This window comes from Xenopus laevis, chromosome 7L, assembly GCF_017654675.1.
Source record: "Xenopus laevis strain J_2021 chromosome 7L, Xenopus_laevis_v10.1, whole genome shotgun sequence".
Classification (NCBI taxonomy): domain Eukaryota; kingdom Metazoa; phylum Chordata; class Amphibia; order Anura; family Pipidae; genus Xenopus; species Xenopus laevis.
In genome coordinates, this window is record NC_054383.1 from 60,609,830 (window position 1) to 60,629,071 (window position 19,242).

Genomic DNA, 19,242 nt, shown 5'->3' on the forward strand with positions numbered 1-19,242 from the left:
AACCGAAGGTTGTGTACCGAATATTATTGTGTGAAGTGGAATAATAAATTATTTGAGACTTGTTAACAGCTATTGGCACCAGGGCTGCCTTTAGAAATCATGGGGCCCTGTACAACAAAAATTTCTGAGCACCGCTCATCCCAGACCCCAAACCACAAAAAGAGCCATCTATTTCATTCTACTGCACATGTCTGCCCTGGGAAGAATGAAGAAGCAAAGAAGATGATTGCTCCATAGTGCTTGCTGGCAGAACCTCGGGCCAGTGCAGTTTTCTGCTGATAGGAGCCCGGGGTGTCAGACAAGTAAATATAACCCCCAAGGTAAAATGACATGCCTTCTCCTTTAAATGTAGAATAAAGAGTACACTTTTTAAACCTCCTTATTTCTTTTTTATTTCACTATTTACTGTATATTTTGAGGTTGGAGCACCTTCCCTGAATTTGGGATGCACACGACTTATTATTGATTTTTATGAAGCACCAAACCCACATGTTTGGTATATGGCTTAACCCCTGAATCCTCTCTAAAGGATTCAGCCTTATATAGGTATAGGATTCCATTTAGGCAGGCTCTTGGATTTGGCCAAAATCCTGTTAAAAAAGGCTTGGATTAAGACAAATCCCAAAATGAATTTGGGATTGGGTGCATTCCTATTATGAATTAAGCTTGCTGCTTACTAATAATATTTTTATCCACTACATCCTTCACAACAGAGGAAATATTCATGGAAATGTTAATTACTGGATTTTTGAGAAGAACGTTGTAGTGTGTTCTATTACTCAGTTGACTAAACAGTTCATCATGCTAGGTTATTCTTATCCATTATAACAATTTTACCACCTTATTGTTTGGTTTAATAAAAATGTTATTATTATTCCCCAAATCCCATAAAGCTGCACATTCATTTGTTTTTTTATATACCTTTCGCTTACCCCACAGGAGACTCTCAACCCTCTCTCTAAAAACTTGAAAATAGTCTGTTATAGTTATAATCTGTGGCATCTGGAGAACACAATATAGTCAGAGAAAAAGGATGTAAGCCCCTCATGCTTTGCTGGTGCAAGTATATTCATACTATTCAACTATAACAGACTATTTAAAAAAAAAAAAAAGGTGTGTCCATATTTTCAATTAATTATTTTCTCTGTGGGTTGTTTGGTCCCTCCTCCTGTGTCTATTGCCTCCCCCTTTCTCATGCTTTTAACTAGGCCACACCTACTTCGACCAGCCCTGAGCTCTTATTAGCATATTATTATATATTACGGGTGGCAGGGCAGAGGATGTTTTTCACCATGTGTGTTGGTGGGGCATGAGTGATTGTTTTTGGCATTCACCCTCTTCGCAATATCAATACGTATAATTTGTCAGAGAGTTGCTAATATTTGTAAATTGCTAAAATTCTTGATCATGTAATTATGTTGATCGAGTTGCTCATATAAATGACAAAAAAAAGACACTTGTCCATCAAGTTCAACCTTTTAATTCTATATCTGCCTAGCTACTAGTTAATCCAAAGGAAGGCAAACAACCCCATCTGAAGCCTCTTCAATTGCGACACAGGGGGAAAAAATTCCTTCCTGACCCAAAGATTGCAAACAGACCAGTCCCTGGATCAACTTGTACTATGAGCTATCTTTCATAATCCTATACAAAAAAAGAAGTGTGTGGAAAACAGACTCAGAAATGGTAGATACTGTGCTGCAAGGTTTATTTTAACACATGTTTTCAGCAAGGTGGCTCTTTATCAAGTGTTAGCCAGTGCACATATTAAAAACAGGTACTTATATCCGTTTGACCCCATCCACATATCGTGGTAGGTTACAAAATAATTGGAAAATTAAGGTCACTGCAAAGGGGATATTCAAGCCTCACCTTCAAAAGTGAACATTTAAAACAAAACATTTGAGTCCAAAATGTCCATAGTGGTCACCAGTCCATTTATTTTATCTAGTATCAAGTCCATGAAAATACACTGTCTACTTATATTGCTTGGAATCCTACAAAAAGAGTCCAAATGACTGCAAAACCTTTTTGTATTTTCAAACATTTTAAATTCAGTAACATGTTAGCACAACAAAGTAATAATACTTGCCCATATAATTATACTGCCCAATATAACCTACCAGTATGGCGTTCATATAATGTGGTGAATAGTATTTCTATTCTATTCACAATATAGGGCAGAAGCAACATTTTCCCACTAAAATGAGAAGATACTGTAGATTGTCTCAAAATAGTTCTTAAAAAAAACTATTTTAGGTTTAAAGGCAATTTCTTTTGGCATCAATGGGGGTGGCCGTTGCTCCTGTTTTTGCTAACTTGTTCCTACATTTTCATGGACTTGATACTGGATAAACAAAATGGATGTCAGGGGACTTGCGGCTCCGGAAGTGGGGAGGTCAGGACCAAGGAGCAAGCACTAGACCAAAAGTCCAGATCGCAGTATCGGAAGGGTTAAACAGGAGACGTGGTCAGGATACAGGTTAAGGTTCACAAGGCAGGCAGCAGAGGATCAAAGTCAAGATCAAAGCAGGGGTCAAAGTCCAGGAATCAATCAGACAGCAAATAAACACACTGAGAAGGTAAGACACACCAGCGGGGCTGTAAGGCCACTCACCGTTGTGTGGAAGGGATGTCTGGTTCTGTCCGTCCTTGCAGGCAAGTAGTTTGTCGCAGTCGCCGGCGAAAGTGTGCCTGTGCGCGGGCGTGCGCATTGTCGCGCGCGCGTCTTTGCGCGCGCTGCGTATGTTCGTGCGTTGCGTCGCCCGGCGTTTTTGCGCATGCGAGTTCACGCCAGGCCTATATCAACTCAGCTGACATACAAACAAACTGCTAGGTTATCTTAGTTCATTTCCAAGAGACCCCAGCGTTATAGATTTGATCTCCTGTTGTTGACCCGGCTATTCCTGACTCGCTTGAACTCTGCCTGCACCCGACCTCGGCCTGACTTTGACTACGAACCTATTCTGCCTGCATCTGACCCCGGCCTGAGCCCGTTTATGAACCTGAGCTGCCTGCCTCTGACCCGGACCTGTTTGACCTCAGCCTTCATACTCCTGTTACTTCGTTTTGACTCTCCGGCCTCTTTTCACAGCGCATTCTTCCTGTTCCATCCTCAGGTTAGTCTGTCGCTGGTGAAAGCTGCTTGTGAGCCCTCTTCTACTAACTGATCCGCATAAAGCCTTATAGTATAACCTAGCCATGGATCAAGAAGAAGAGGAATCTGTGTTAAGTCAAATGACACAGCAACTGGCTGCTCTCACCCAAGCAGTCCAAGAACTACAAGGAGGATACAATCAACTCCAGGACCAGCTGCAGAATGTGCAACCTGCTGCTGGACCACCTCCTGTTATAAATATACAGCAACCCAGTACTTCTGCCTCTTCCGCTGCTGCTGAGCCCAAGTTATCTCTCCCAGAGAAATTTTCCGGTGACCGGAAGAAATTCAGACTTTTTGTTAACAATTGCAAGTTGTTTTTTACGTTAAAACCCTTATCTTATCCGACAGATCAAGTGAAGGTGGGGTTTATTATTTCCTTGCTTCAAGGTCAACCTCAGTCCTGGGCCTTTCGTCTTATGGAACAACAAAACCCTGCACTCTCATCTGTGGAAACCTTCTTTTCTGCCATGGCTGTCATTTATGACGATCCACATCGTACTGAGACTGCTGAAGCTGCATTAAGAGCTCTCACTCAGGGCTGACGGCCTGTACAGGACTATGCTATGGAGTTTCGGGAACTTGCTGTGGAGACTGAGTGGAATGATGCAGCACTCAAACATCAATTTCGGTTGGGATTATCCATAGGTTTAAAAGATGAGGTTGCTCGTGTGGGAATTCCTGGCTCCCTGGAGGAATTGATTCTTCTGGCCGTACAATTGGACATAAGACTGCGCGAAAGGAGAACTGAAAGAGTTGCTGAGACCTCTCCTTCTTGGATCACTCCCAGAGCTCCTCCTCCAGTGAGAAACATTCCTGTGCTTCCTGACCCTGAGCCAATGCAAATCAGGACTATCAGACCCACTCTTTCGACTGAGGAGAGATTGAGAAGATGAAGGCTTAACTTATGCCTCTATTGTGGGCAAGCAGGACATCTTCTTCGAACCTGCCCTATTCGTCCAGCTTCCCCAAGTAAAAGAACTTCCTTTTCCGTTACTAATCAGTCATTAAGCTACTCCCCTTTACTGATTGTATCTCTTTCTTTACAGTGGGGAGAGGAACAGGTGAATCTTCCAGCCCTTGTTGATTCTGGTGCAAGTGGGTGCTTTATTGACTCTCAAGTAGTGGATAATCTTCACATTCCTCTTCTGTCTAAAGAGAGTCCTGTCTTTATTAGAGTCGCGGACGGTTCTGCAATCAGCTCCGGACCTGTGACTCAAGAGACTATTTCCCTGATCACTTGTTTGAATAAAATTCACTTTGAGCAATTGAGTTTTGATGTTGTTGCCTCCCCATTATTTGCAGTCATCTTAGGTCTTCCGTGGCTTCGTAAGCATAATCCTGTTATTGATTGGGTCTCCGGAAAAGTAACCTTTTACTCTGAACTTTGTCGAACGTCTTGTCTACAACCCCTTGGGAAACAGTTATGTGCAGTGCCTTCAAGTATCCAACTTAATCCTCTTCCGGAACAGTACCAAGAATTCGCAGATATTTTTGACAAGAAAGGTGCGGACATATTACCTCCTCACAGAATATATGATTGTCCGATTGAACTTTTGCCTGGCAGTCAAGTACCCTTTGGACGTATTTATCCGCTATCCGAGCCAGAACTAAAGACTCTGAAGGATTATGTGGACGAGAACCTGGCCAAAGGGTTCATAAGATATTCTACGTCCCCAGCAGGAGCTGGTATTTTTTTTGTAGGGAAGAAGGATGGTTCATTAAGGCCATGTATTGATTACAGGGAATTGAACAAAATAACCATTAAAAATCGATATCCGCTTCCTCTTGTTCCAGAACTGGTAAAACAGCTTCGAGGTGCAAAGATTTTTTCAAAACTTGATCTGCGAGGAGCCTATAATTTAGTGAGGATCCGCAAGGGAGATGAGTGGAAGACTGCTTTTCGTACCCGATATGGGCATTTCGAATATCTGGTTATGCCATTCGGGCTTTGCAACGCGCCCGCAACATTTCAGCATTTTGCAAATGATGTTTTACGGGACTTTCTTGATATTTTTGCAGTTGTTTATTTGGATGATATTCTTATTTTTTCACAGTCACTTCAGGAGCATCGAATCCATATGAAAAAAGTCTTCACTCGTCTCAGAACCCATCGTCTGTATGTGAAATTAGAGAAGTGTGAATTTGAAAGAGAATCTGTGGAATTTTTGGGTTTCATCATCTCGTCTAAAGGAATTCAAATGGATCACAAGAAGGTCTCTGCCATTCTGGACTGGCCAATCCCTACTAATCGCCGGTCTGTTCAGAGTTTTATAGGATTTTCTAATTTTTATAGGAAATTTATCAAAATTTTTTCTCAAATTATTCTTCCTATAACTAAACTTACATGTTCCAATAAAAAATTTGTTTGGACTGACTAGGCACAAGTAGCCTTTTCCATTCTGAAGAAGACTTTTACTTCTGCCCCTATTTTGTGTCATCCTGATCCAACTCTACCTTTTGTGGTTGAGGTAGATGCATCAGAATCTGCAGTGGGAGCCATTTTGTCTCAAAGAACTACAGTCAAGGAGGAGCTACATCCTGTTGCTTTTTTTTCTAGGAAATTGAATAAAGCGGAACAAAACTATGATGTCTCTGACAGAGAACTGTTGGCGATTAAACTCGCATTTGAGGAATGGAGATTCTTGCTTGAGGGTGCTAAACATCCAGTCATCGTATATACAGATCATCGAAATCTTGAATATTTACGTTCCGCTAAACGTCTCAGACCAAGACAGGCTCGTTGGGCAATGTTTTTTATGAGATTCTGTTTTCAAATTACTTATCGTCCAGGTAGTAAAAATGTTAAAGCTGATGCCCTTTCTCGCATGTTTTCCACAGACCCAACTCCAAACTACTCTTCTGAAACAATTCTGAAATCAAGTAATTTTTTCTCTCTCCTTCAAGAATCTTTAATGGATCGTTTAAAGAGAGCATCATCTTCGGTACCTGATGTTATTTCCGGTCGATATTTCTTGTCTCGAAGGTCTAATTTATTATTTTTTGGAGCAAAGATTTTTGTACCAAGTGAGATTCGGCTCGATGTTCTCAAAACTGTTTATAATTCGAAACTTGCTGGTCATCCTGGTATTAAAAAGACTATTATTTTAGCTAAAAGATTCTTTTGGTGGCCAACTTTAGCCAAAGATTGCACGGCATTTGTATCATCATGCGAGACTTGTGCTAGATTCAAGAGTCCACGTTCCAAGCCAGTGGGGTTACTTCAGCCTCTTCCTATCCCAATGCGTCCTTGGGGATCCGTTTCAGTGGACTTTATTTCTGAGTTGCCACCTTCACAAGGACAAACTACGATTTTTGTTTGTGTCGACAGATTAACCAAGATGGCACATTTTTCATCATTACATAAATTACCTTCGGCCGCAGTCACGGCTGAAACTTTCATTAGAGAGGTGATTCGTCTACATGGAGTTCCTGATGAAATTGTGTCTGACCGTGGTGTTCAGTTCACTTCCCAATTTTGGAGAGCACTATGTAAGGCACTTCAGATCAAAGTTTCATTATCCTCTGCCTTTCATCCACAATCTAATGGACAGACGGAGAGGACTAACCAGACTCTTGAGCAGTATCTACAATGTTTTTCTTCCTTTGCTCAGGATGATTGGGTAACGTTATTACCTCTGGCAGAATTTGCCTATAACAATGCCCATCATTCTTCGATACAACAATCACCATTTTTTGCAAATTTTGGTCTTGACCCGGCTATGTTTCCAGCTTCTGTACCTGAAGTACCTGTTCCTGCAGTCCAGGATCGCCTTGCTTTTTTGTCTTCAAATTTCAAAACTCTACAGGAGACAATGGCCAAGGCACAACGTGATTATAAAGACTATGCGGACCGTAGACGTTCTTCGGGGCCAAACTTCAAAGTCGGAGATAAGGTATGGTTTTCTTCTGTAAATTTGAGACTAACTTGCCCTAGTAAGAAGTTGGGTCAGAAATACCTGGGACCTTTTTCCATTATTAAACAGATTAATTCTGTTACATTTCAACTTGAGCTACCGTGCTCTTGGAAGATACATCCTGTTTTTCATATGGCTCTTCTTAAACCTGTGATTCCTAACATCTTTCAAGAACGGACTATTCCTCCTCCTCCTGCGGTTTTGTTTGATGGTCAGGAGGAGTTTGAAGTGGAGAAAATTTTGGATTCAAGATTTCGAGGTAAACGAATCCAGTATCTTGTCAAATGGAAGGGTTATGGTATGGAAGAGAACTCTTGGGAACCCGCATCTAATCTCCATACTCCCAGTCTTCTTCAGAGGTTTCATTGAGCTCATCCAGAGAAGCCAGGTTCGTTTCGCGTCCTGAGGCCGCTCCTTGGGGGGAGGCACTGTAAGGCCACTCACCGTTGTGTGGAAGGGATGTCTGGTTCTGTCCGTCCTTGCAGGCAAGTAGTTTGTCGCAGTCGCCGGCGAAAGCGCGCCTGTGCGCGGGCGTGCGCTTTGATGCGCGTGCGCATTGTCGTGCGTGCGTCTTTGCGCGCGCTGCGTATGTTCGTGCGTGCGTTGCGTCGCCTGGCGTTTTTGCGCATGCGAGTTCACGCCAGGCCTATATCAACTCAGTTGACATACAAACAAACTGCTAGGTTATCTTAGTTCATTTCCAAGAGACCCCAGCGTTATAGATTTGATCTCCTGTTGTTGACCCGGCTATTCCTGACTCGCTTGAACTCTGCCTGCACCCGACCTCGGCCTGACTTTGACTACAAACCTATTCTGCCTGCATCTGACCCCAGCCTGAGCCCGTTTATGAACCTGAGCTTCCTGCCTCTGACCCGGACCTGTTTGACCTCAGCCTTCATACTCCTGTTACTTCGTTTGGACTCTCCGGCCTCTTTTCACAGCGCATTCTTCCTGTTACATCCTCAGGTTAGTCTGTCGCTGGTGAAAGCTGCTTGTGAGCCCTCTTCTACTAACTGATCCGCATAAAGCCTTATAGGGGCACTCCTGGCACTCCTGACAGTACCCCCTCCCCAATGGGGGGGCCACTGGACCACCAAGTCTTTGCTTTCTGGGGAAACTGATTACAGCATTCCCTTACCAAGCGACGAGCATGTACATCAGAGTGTTTTTCATATGAGCATTCCTAGGGTCCAAAGCTCTTCCACCTGATAAGGAACTGTAAAGACCCACTGGAGAGTCTTGGAATCCAAGATCTTTTCTACCTCCTGTTGACCGTCCATGGAGATAGATGAAGGAGGAGAATGATCAGAAGAGAAGCGATTGGCAATTGTTGGTTTAACCTAGGAAACATGAAACACGTTGGGAATTCGCATCTCAGGTGGGAGTAGTAGTTGGACAGCCACAGGATTAACTATCTCAGAAATGGAGAAAGGACCGACAAACCTTTTGGCCCAACTTTGGAGAAGGAATCTTTAGATGGATGTTCTTATTAGATAGCCACACCTTGTCACTTGCCTTGTATGGAGAAGAGGATCTCCGTCTGTGATGAGTAAAAGTTTTGTGCACAAGAGCGCTCTTTTCCAAATGGGCTTTGGCCGTGGCCCAAATAGGGACATATGGGCCACGTCATCTTCTGCAGTGGGAACATCCGACAAAAAGAAGTCTTGTGGAAAGGCCAGAGGGTGTTGTCCATACACTGTCATGAAAGGAGACCTTTCAGTGGAAGTGTGACATGCATTGTTAGGAGCAAATTCTGCCCATGGGAGAAGATCGGACCAATCGTCCTGACAGAGGGAGACATGGTTTCTCAGGAATTGTTCCAATGCTTGATTCACCCGCTCCACTGCCCCATTGGTTTGGGGATGATAAGCAGAAGAGAATTTAAGAGCAATCCACAGAGCTTTACACAAAGCACCAGAGATCCTCTGTCAAAAACTATATCCGCTGGAAAGCCATGCAGCTGAAAAATAAATTGGATGAACAACTGGGAAAGTTCTACAGCTGAAGGAAGTTGCTGCAGAGGAATGAAGTGTGCCATTTTACTAAAGTGATCTATAACTACCCAGATGACAGTATTCCCCTTTGAGGGGGGTAACTCTACAATACAGTCCATAGCTAGATGCGTCCATGGACGAGAAGGAATGGGTAGAGGTTGTAGTAGACCACTGGGACGAGAATGAGAAGCCTTGGAGGTGGCACAAATAGTACAAGCTCCAACAAAGTGTTTGACATCTTTTTGGATAGTCGGCCACTAGACTAAGCATCGTAGAATCTCAAGAGTCTTTTCAGGACCAGGATGCCCAGCCTGCTTAAAACAATGGGTCTGATGCAAGATGGGCAGGTGAAGTTCACAGGGTACAAACGCCATCAGTAGGAGCGGAAGACTGACCAGAAAGGATTTGCTCTGCAAATTGAGGGAAAAGGGAATCAATAATTCTGGCAGGGGAAATAATAGCATTTTGCCTTTTCCTTTCACTATCCACTGGAGTGAAGTTTCGAGACAGTGCATCCGCTTTCCGATTCTTGGAGCCAGGACGATACGTCAAAACGAAGTTGAAGCGGGAAAAGAAGAGGGCCCACCTAGCCTGTCAGGGATTCAGTCTCTTGAGAGTTTGTATGACTTCAAGGTTTTTATGGTCAGTATAAATAGTGACCAGGTTCGAAGCCCCCTCTAAAAGGTGGTGCCACTCCTCAAGAGCAAGCTTCACTGCCAGGAGTTCACAATTTCGAACATCATAGTTCTTCTCTGCAGGAGAGAATTTATTGGAAAAGTATGCACATGGATGTAATTTCCCATCAGCCGAGTGTCTTTGGGAAATAATAGTTCCCGCTCCGACATTGGAAGCATCAACTTCAATGAAGAAGGGTAATGGAGGGTTAAGGTGTTGGAGAACCGAGGCTGAAGTGAAAGCATCTTTCAGGGATTGGAAAGCTTCCAGGGCAGGAGGAGGCCAGGAATTGTGTTTACCTCCCTTACGGATAAGAGCAAGAACAGGGGCAATACTGGAGGAGAATTCTTTGATGAATTGCCAGTAGTAATTTGCGAACCCAACAAATCTCTGTATGGCTTTGGTACTCAAGAGGAGAGGCCACTTCTGTATTGCTTTGTGGGGTCCATCTCGAATCCCTCGGGGGAAATGACATAACCGAGAAAAGGAACCTTATGTACTTCAAAGAGGCATTTCTCCAGCTTGGCAAAGAGGGAGTTTTGCCTTAAATAAGAAAGTACTTCCTCCACTTGAGAGTGATGACTTTCTAAGTCCTTATAGAAGATTAGGATGTTGGCAAGGTATTCAACCACTGATTTCTCCAGTCGATCTCGAAGACGGTGGAGGCATTGCAGAGGCCGAAGGGTATGATAAGGTATTCGTAATGCCCATCCCGGGTGTTGAATGCCATCTTCCATTTGTTTCCTTTACCTATTCGGATGAGATTGTATGAACCAACTTGGTGAAAATCTTAGCCCATTTCAGTTGGTCAATAGGGATGTAGCGAACTGCCGATTTGGTGTTCGCGAACGCCGTTCGCGAACACCGGCAAAAAATGCGAACGTTCACGGACAGTTCGCGAACTTCGAACACCCGCTAAAAGCGTTCGATTCGAACGATCGAAGGATTTTAATCATTCGATCGAAGGATTTTCATTCGAATCGAACGATCGAAGCCATTCGATCGAATGCTTTTCATTCGATCGAATGCTTACAATCGTTCGAACGAATGGAAATCGTTCGATTTTTAGCGGTCGAAGGAATTCGAATGGTCGAACGACTTGTATTCGAATCGAACGCGAACTCAAAATGCGAACGTTCCCAAACGTTCGCGAACATTCGGCGGACGCGAACGGTCAAAGTTCGCGCGAACTAGTTCGCAGCAGAACAGTTCGCAGCAGAACAGTTCGCTACATCCCTATTGGTCAAACAGTTCAGTGATCAGATGCAAGGGGTATCGGTTTTTAACCGTAATTGTGTTAAGTCCTCTGTAGTCAATGCAGGGATGCTGACCATCGTTTTTCTTCTTCATGAAGAAGAAGCCTGCCCCTGCCGGAGAGATAGAGGGACGAATAAAACCCCGCTGGAGATTCTCCTGGATATAGTCCTTCATAGCAAAGGTTTCTGCAGGAGACAGGGGATAAGTGCGACCTCTAGGCGGCATGGTTCAGGAAGAAGATCGGCGGGGCAATCATAGTGACGATGCGGATGGAGGAATTTTGCAGACTTTTTACAAAAGACATTGGTGAACTCCCTGTCAAGGAAATGTTCACCCTGTGAAGAGGAGTAGAAGGTAGATAATGTTCCTGACAAAATGGACTCCAACGAGAGATCTGATTGGAGGACCAATCTATGGAGGGATTGTGCAGATGTAACCATGGTAATCCCAACACCACAGGAGAGGAGGGACAGGAAATAATTAGAAATGTCAGTCTTTCAGTGTGCAAAGTCCCAATCTGCAAGGATAATTCCCCCATTGTCATGGAGATAATCTTAGACAATAATGGTCTGTCGTCAATTGCAAAGGGCCGCAGAGGAGTAAACACGGGAAACAGAGGAACACCCGCATGCTTGGCAAAGGCAGCATCCATGAAATTTCCTGCAGCCCCAGAGTCAAGGAAAGCTGAGACTTGGATAGTCTTAGTAGGTAGGTGAACCTGTAGGGGAAGACAAAACTGGTGAGAGTTCTCTTGGGGTTTTGGTGTAATGCCACCCACATGTGACACCCCTGGTTTACATTGGAAAAGAGAACCTTTCGGCTTCACTGGGCAGGTATTGGAAAAATGAGTTTGACTGCCACAGTACATACGCAGACCCGCAGAGCGTCTCTGGAGTTTCTACTGCCAGAAAGACATGCCTTCCCGATCTGCATTGGTTCCTCCAAAGAGTTGACAGGCAGCTTCTGGGAAGGAGCAGGCAGAAGAGGCTTTTGGAAGCGTGGAGCAAGTGTTGGCTGGAATTTCTTGCTGTGCTCCTTGGTAACTTGATGCTCCCTGAGACATGTGGCAAAAGCAATTAAATCTTCCAGCAGCTCAGGAAGTTCTCTAGAGACAAGATCGTCTTTCAGTCGAGTAGACAGGCCTTGGTAGAAGACAGCCCTATATACCTCATCATGCCAATTGGTTTCTGCCATTAAAGTTCTATCAATAGCATACTCACTGGTGCTGTAACTTCCCTGCCGGATTTGCAGGAGCCGGGATGAGGTTTTAGCAACACGAACCGGAGCATCAAACACAGTTCGGAAAGCCTGGAGGAATGCTTTGACATCGAAGATCAGAGAAGAATTCTTCTTCCAAAGAGGTGTTGCCCACTCAAGCGGTTTGCCCTCTAAATAAGGCATCACATACCGCTCCGAAGAGTATTGTGAAGGTTGAAATTCAAACTGAATAAGATATTGAGTAACAAAACCTCTGCAGGCTTGCGAGTCCCCCTTATAGCGGGAAGGAGGAGGGATGCGCAGCTCACCAGCAGATGGGGCCACTACCAAAGGAGTGACTGTAGTGGAAGGGTTGGCCACTGCTGGAAGATTGGGAGGGATCCGAGAAAGAAGCGTATCAAGTACTTCCCCAATGTGGACTTGCTGACCCTCATAAGCTTCCATGCAGGACGCCAGCCCCCGGAGGGCTCTTCCAACAACCGGCGTAGCTTCCTCAGTGGGTCCATGGCCCGATTATACTGTCAGGGCCTTGCGGCTCCGTAAGCAGGGAGATCAGGTCCAAGGAGGAAGCACTAGGCCAAAAGTCCAGATCGCGGAATCCAAAGGGTTAAACAGGAGACCTGGTAAGGATACAGGCTAAGGTTCACAAGGCAGGCAGCAGAGGATCAAAGTCAAGATCAAAGCAGGGGTCAAAGTCCAGGAATCAATCAGACAGCAAATAAACACTCCCAGGTACACTAGGAATCAGGATCTATAATCGGGTAAGCATCCGGCGTCCTGGGTGTCCTTTTATTTTGATTCTGGCACTGGCATTGTGACGTCACCCTGCCGGCGCAGCTGCTACCCACGTGTAATCCATGGGCGCCACCATCTTGGACGCGGCACCTCCGAGAAGGTAAGATGTGCCGTCAGGCGCTCATGGCGCTCCTGACAATGGACTGGTGACCACTATGGACATTATGAATGTTTTGTTTTAAATGTTCACTTTGGGAGGTCAGGCTTGAATATCCCCTTTGCAGTGACCTTAATTTCCCAATTATCTCTTAACCTATCACTATATGGGGGTGGGGTCAAAGGTATATAAGTACCTGTTGTAATATGTGCACTGACTAACACTTGATAAAGAGCCACCTTGCTTGAAACATGTTTTGTTAAAAGAAACCTTGAAGCACAATATTTGCGGTTTCTGAACCTGTTTTCCACACACTTCTTTTTTTCTATATTGATATACACTTCAAGTTGGGACAGAAGCAGTGGTACAGGCATCTTAGGTGCTACTGGTACAAACCTATTTGTTATCTTTCATAAACCTTTATTCTTTCATTTGCTAAAAAGCCATCTAACCCATTCTTAAAGCTATCTAATGTATCTAAAGTATTATTAAAAACCCAGATCAACAAAAAAACAAACCTTGCATGGTGGAATAACAAAATAAAATTATTTTATAATGACACAGAGCCACTAAAACTGCCCAATAAATAAAGATAATTAAATTATAACAGCTCCAAAATTTTTGATTTGTGTCTAGAGTCAATTTGATCAAAGTAAAGCGACCAATTTTCAGAAAACCTGTGTTTAAGATGAGGTTCTTCTGATTTGTTTTTATAGCCTCTTGCCAGCATAGTTGCTTTAATTGTGCTAAAATATCTTTTATGGAGGGGAGGGGCTCTAAAATCCAATACATAAATAGGCCCTTTTTAGTAGCCGCCATAAAGCGGAAAATTAAATTTGAGATCATATTGGGATTAAATTTGCAAAGTATACTCAATGTAAAAGGAAGAGGACCAATGTTTAAACGGGAATTAACTGGTGATAGAATTAAGTTTAATTTAAACTTAGAGCAGGTAAAGTCTTTTACTTTTTGTCATACTAAGGTAATCTGAGGCAGACCCGGGCCAACCCGGCCAGGCGCCCCAGGCAACCTGGCCGGTGCCGGCTTAGTGTGTGTTCCATTGTGAAACTACACGCCAGCGCGCATGCACAGAAACGCATTTAAACAGAAATTACCAGCGGCAGTCAGGGAGACACAGGACCAGACATGGGTTAGGCGACAGAGCAGGTACGTGCCTGGCGCACCCTCAGCTTTGCGCCCTAGGCACATGCCTACTCTGCCTACCCCTAGTTCCGGCCCTGATGTGAGGACAGCTCCAAAGGTAATATAAAAGGTTCACATTTTCCTGTTTGTATTTATGAGAAAACAAAAACGGACCCAAGCCCTTACAGGAATGATAAGGTTTTCCATATTTAGGGGCAGATTTATCAAGGTCAACGTCAAAGTGAATTTTCAAATGAAAAAAAGGTCAAATTTCGAGCTTTTTCTTGTGTACTTCGACTATGGAATAATCCAAATTTGATTTGAATTTGAAAAAAAATCGAAAATCTGAATATCGAGATTTATCATGAAAATTTGACTTCGACCATTCGCCTTCTAAAACCTGCCAAATTCCTGTTTTAGCTTATGGGGGACCTCCTAGAAATTATTTGGAGTCAATTGGTGGACTTTGAAAAATCAAAGTTTTTTTGGGGAAAAACTTCGAATCAAATTCGATTCGATTTGTACGATTCGGCTGAATACGGACCTATTCGATCAAAAACTGACCTGTTCGACCAAAAAAAAAACTTTGACTTAATTTCGGTTGGTCTTTTTGAATTCGAATTTCGACATTTTTTCAATTCAATATTCTCCCCTTGATAAATATGCCCCTTAAAGTGTTGAGCTATTCAGACCTCTGAAGAAAAACATTTATTAAATTTAACAATTGACGAGGTTAACTGGGTGGGGGTGATTTCTCATAAAAGTTAATTGGACCATCTCAAAGCCATATCTGAAAGGGGGGGCCAGTTAATCTCAGTACTGTTGTGTATTCCGCAATATTATCTGTATAGTGTATGAGAAATGTAGAGTCCGCAATTTACCACAGCCAGGTAAAAGATGCAACCAAGGTTCCCAGAGATGAAACGATTTATTCAGATTATCCAGCCCAGAGACAGCAAATGATACAGAGATCTTTCAAAATGTGCCCACAGGTTATACTTCCTTCCCTTTCTATCTCCCTCTTCTTCCCTTCCTATTCTCCTCTGCTTACTAAAAAGTTTCAGCCAAAGACCAACTCCATTGTTATACTGTTTCTAAGCCATTGACCCAAATGGGGAATGGTTCTGATTGGCTGTCGACAAGTTAAACAGGAAGACCAGCTAATTTCTTTAGATGCACCTTTTACCAATAACAACTGTACAAACAGTTCCTCTTTGAAATGTAAAAGACCCTCTCCAGAAGGTCTCTTGGAATGTGTCCCACCTATTTCTTATCTTCATTTTATTACAAGACAGGATGTCCTCCTTTGAAGGAGTCATAAAAACTCAGGATACCTTCTACCCAAGGATTAATTACAATCAGTCTATATAAATTACTACAAGTACTAGCAAAAAGTAAAACTTACACAAGGTAAGGATTCAATGTTGATAAATGTAAAGTCATGTGCCTGGGATGTAAAAATATCCAACCCACTGATAACCTTAATGGGACTGCACTATGCAAATCCATAATGGTAAATGACCTTGGAGCAGCATCAATGGCAAATAAGGTCTTGAGCTGTATTAAAAGGGGCATTGATTCATGGCAGGAAGAGGTCATTCTTCCACTGTATAGAGCACTGGTTAGGCCCCATTATTGTATTAGAGATGGTACAGAGAAGGGCAACTAAGCTGGTAAAAGGTATGGAAAATCTTAGCTACGAATATAGACTGGCCAAGTTGGGGTTGTTCATGCTGGAGAAGAGGCGCTTAAGGGATAATATGATAACTATGTAAAATATGTCTAAATATACAAGGGGATCATATAATAATATCTCACCCATTCCGCATAAATATTCGGAAGGGGTTTTTTTTTACAGTGAGAGCAGTGAAGAAACAGCAGTTTATGTATTTTTTGTAGTTCCAGCACTGTGCAGCAGTGGTCATGGGTTGTAAGAACTTGGGCTCTTATGTTGTAACAGACCTTAAAGGAACAGTTCCCACATGGAATCTCTAGTATACATTTAACACACTAAGAGGAAATTAAATTAAAATAAAACAATTAATTAGTAAAAAAAATTATGATTAGAAGTATCTCATATTGTCTCCTTCATATAAGTATCTGCTTCACTCAATATTGTAGGGTAGTTTTGTAGCACCATTTTAATCTGTGTTTAGGTGTTTGCTTTTTTTACTGACATGTTCCTACAGTGTTCTCATACTCATGGTTTAATTTATTTTTTTCTAACTGATACTGAAAACTAAAATTTACATTTTATGACATATTAAGCAATTTTATATTAAAGAAAATGAGGAATGAGTGGATCCATAAATTTAACCGACTAGCTCCAGTGATTTCATGACATTTAGCCCCTTCTATAAAATTCCATTCCTGAATAATCAGGAATCACCAAATTTGTTCAATGCTCAACTGCGTAATTTGTCATAAATTTAAATTTCAAATTTCAGTACAGATTAAGGAATTGAAAAAAACTTGAGCAGGAAAAGGGGTTTGAACTGATAACCTTTGACATAAAAAGCAAGTACCTAGATCACAAGGATACCAGTAAGTCTGTTAAAAGTCAGTGTTTCCAATACAATCCCTTATCTATTATGCACTTAAAGGAACAGCTACAAAAAAAACAAATACATATTTAAGGCAAAAAAAAATTGCAATTTACCATATTTATCATACCCAATTATTTACATAAAAATATAAAAATTATGTATTTATATAGCATCACAATATACACAATGCTTTTCAAGATAAACAGGGAAACAGTTATAATAAATTAAACAGTGAACGTGAGAACACTGTAGGAACATGTCAATATCTCTAGGCTAGGCTGACACACAGTTGGAGTTGGATTTTGCACTAAGTTCAGCTGCCCTGCTTCTTAATATGGTTTTCATTTATCTGCTGCATGTGTATGTACTGTAAGTCTGAAGCTAGACAGATAAGGGTTTAACTGCAGGCTTCAGCTCTTTATCCTCGCAGGGCTTACTGTTGTCATTCCAGGTCTGAATCCATGATATGTACAGCCTGACCTGAACTTCTATTGGGTACTGAGGCTACCATATGCGTCGACAATACTCTGCATCACTCATCACAAATCGTTCAGTTACAATTTTAAAGGGACCTGCTCATTAATATATTAAAGGAAGCAGCCAATTTACATTTTAAATGAAGAGCCCTATCTGACATTTGCCAGCCTGACTTCCCCCCAGGCATGACATCACAGTCTCATTGCTAATTTACATTGTTTCACAAATTTGAAACTACATAACACACACTATGCTGGTAAAATGCTCTGGCAACTATCATGAAATGTTGGAGCTACTGTATAATGTACATATAAAATGTCACATGAAAATTAGCTGCCAAAGCTACTTTTAAGTGCATTTTTTTTTTGAATCTATAAACCTTTTTAAATATCCATGCATTATTTCTAATGCTACCAAAAAGATAACATCAGCACTTTAAAACAAATATCACTTTAAAAAAAATGCACCTGGTAGTTTCACTTTATAGTCCTCCAACCTTACCACTAGGCTACCAAAGTTGGTGGTAAGGAGATTTCGAAAACAATCTCTTATGGCTAATATAAAGAGTTATCTGAAATCCTCCATAATGAAAATACTATTGATGTATTAAGAATACTATGTATGTTTAAAAAAATGTTTACCAATTTATTTATTTTATATTTAAACCAAGTGTATAGAATGAAGGAAATCTATGCATATTACAAAAGCCTAGAGTCAAGAATGTAATGTCCATACATGCAGGGTTGGACTGGAGCAATGGGGGCCCAATGGGACTGCCACATGTAGGGCCCTCCAGGCTTACCTCTGCGCGCCTGTGCGACCACCGGTGCGGCGTGTGAATGATGCAACGCACCTGCGCAGAGGCGCAAGTGTTTTTTTAAGGGGCCACCCAATCGGGGGAGCAGGTCTGGGCCAGGTCTGTGTGGCCCAAATGGTTACATTTGTATCAGTTTCTATAGTCTATATATCAATATTTTGTTTAGCCTGCTTTATGTCACGGGAGAACTTTACAGAAGTCGGCTTGCTAAGGAAAGATAGATCAGGCGCCACCTGGTGGCCATTTGTTTACGTCTATTTCAATTTAAACTCCTTTCTTTACTCAGGGCATTGTGTATCCCTGCACGGTTTATCTTGATCAGTTACAGTGCACCAAATGCACAATCCCTTCTGGCTCAATCTGTACATAGTTATCATATCCTCCCTTAAAGTGCCTCTTCTCCAGCATGAAAAATCTAAACTTGGCCAGTCTCTCCTCATAGCTAAGATTTTCCATACCTTTTACCAGCTTAGATGCTCTTCTCTTGACCCTCTTTAATTCAATAATATCCAGTTTGAGCACTGGAGATAAAACTGTACAGCATATTCTAGATGGGGCCTTACTAGACCTCTGTACAGTGGAAAAATAACCCCCATCTCCCACATGCTATAACATGCTTGTCTAATGTAACTGATCCCTTACGAGGACCCATAGAATAGAACTGGAGTAAACTAAGACCAAATGCTTTGCCAGTACACAAGTTTATATTCAAAATGAGTTTAAATATAAAAAGTAAAATATGATTTAGAATATTTTTAACATATGTGTTTATTTCCACAGCTGAAAACACATCTGAGAAAGATTTACTGCCACGCACTCTGGGAAATGAGAATAATTCACAGCCACTACCTTGGCTAACATGTACTGCCCAAGAAGAGATGCTGAATTTGGGTTTTACAATAGGATCTTTTCTGTTAAGTGCAGCAACTCTGCCACTGGGTATCCTTATGGATCGATATGGGCCAAGACCACTCAGATTAGTGGGGAGGTAAGAATATCAGTGCATTGATTATTAACCTTACCTGTGTATAGGGCTATTAATCCTAGCCATTACGGATGTACCAAACTTGTGTATTCAGCTAAAACCCCAAATCCACAGAAATGGATTCAGCCACTTTGCACATTTTTGCTTAATGTATGGATCATTTT

The 19,242-nt window shown here is 42.2% G+C and overlaps 1 protein-coding gene across 1 annotated transcript in view; it reads left to right on the forward strand.

The window, feature by feature from the left end:
- slc43a1.L (solute carrier family 43 member 1 L homeolog) overlaps nt 1-19,242 on the forward strand; it is a gene marked incomplete at its 5' end in the record, with an annotated part of 502,690 nt that overhangs the window by 14,819 nt on the left and 468,629 nt on the right. The window contains 1 exon segment of the mRNA NM_001094328.2: nt 18,874-19,081. Coding sequence (NP_001087797.1) covers nt 18,874-19,081 — 208 coding nt within the window.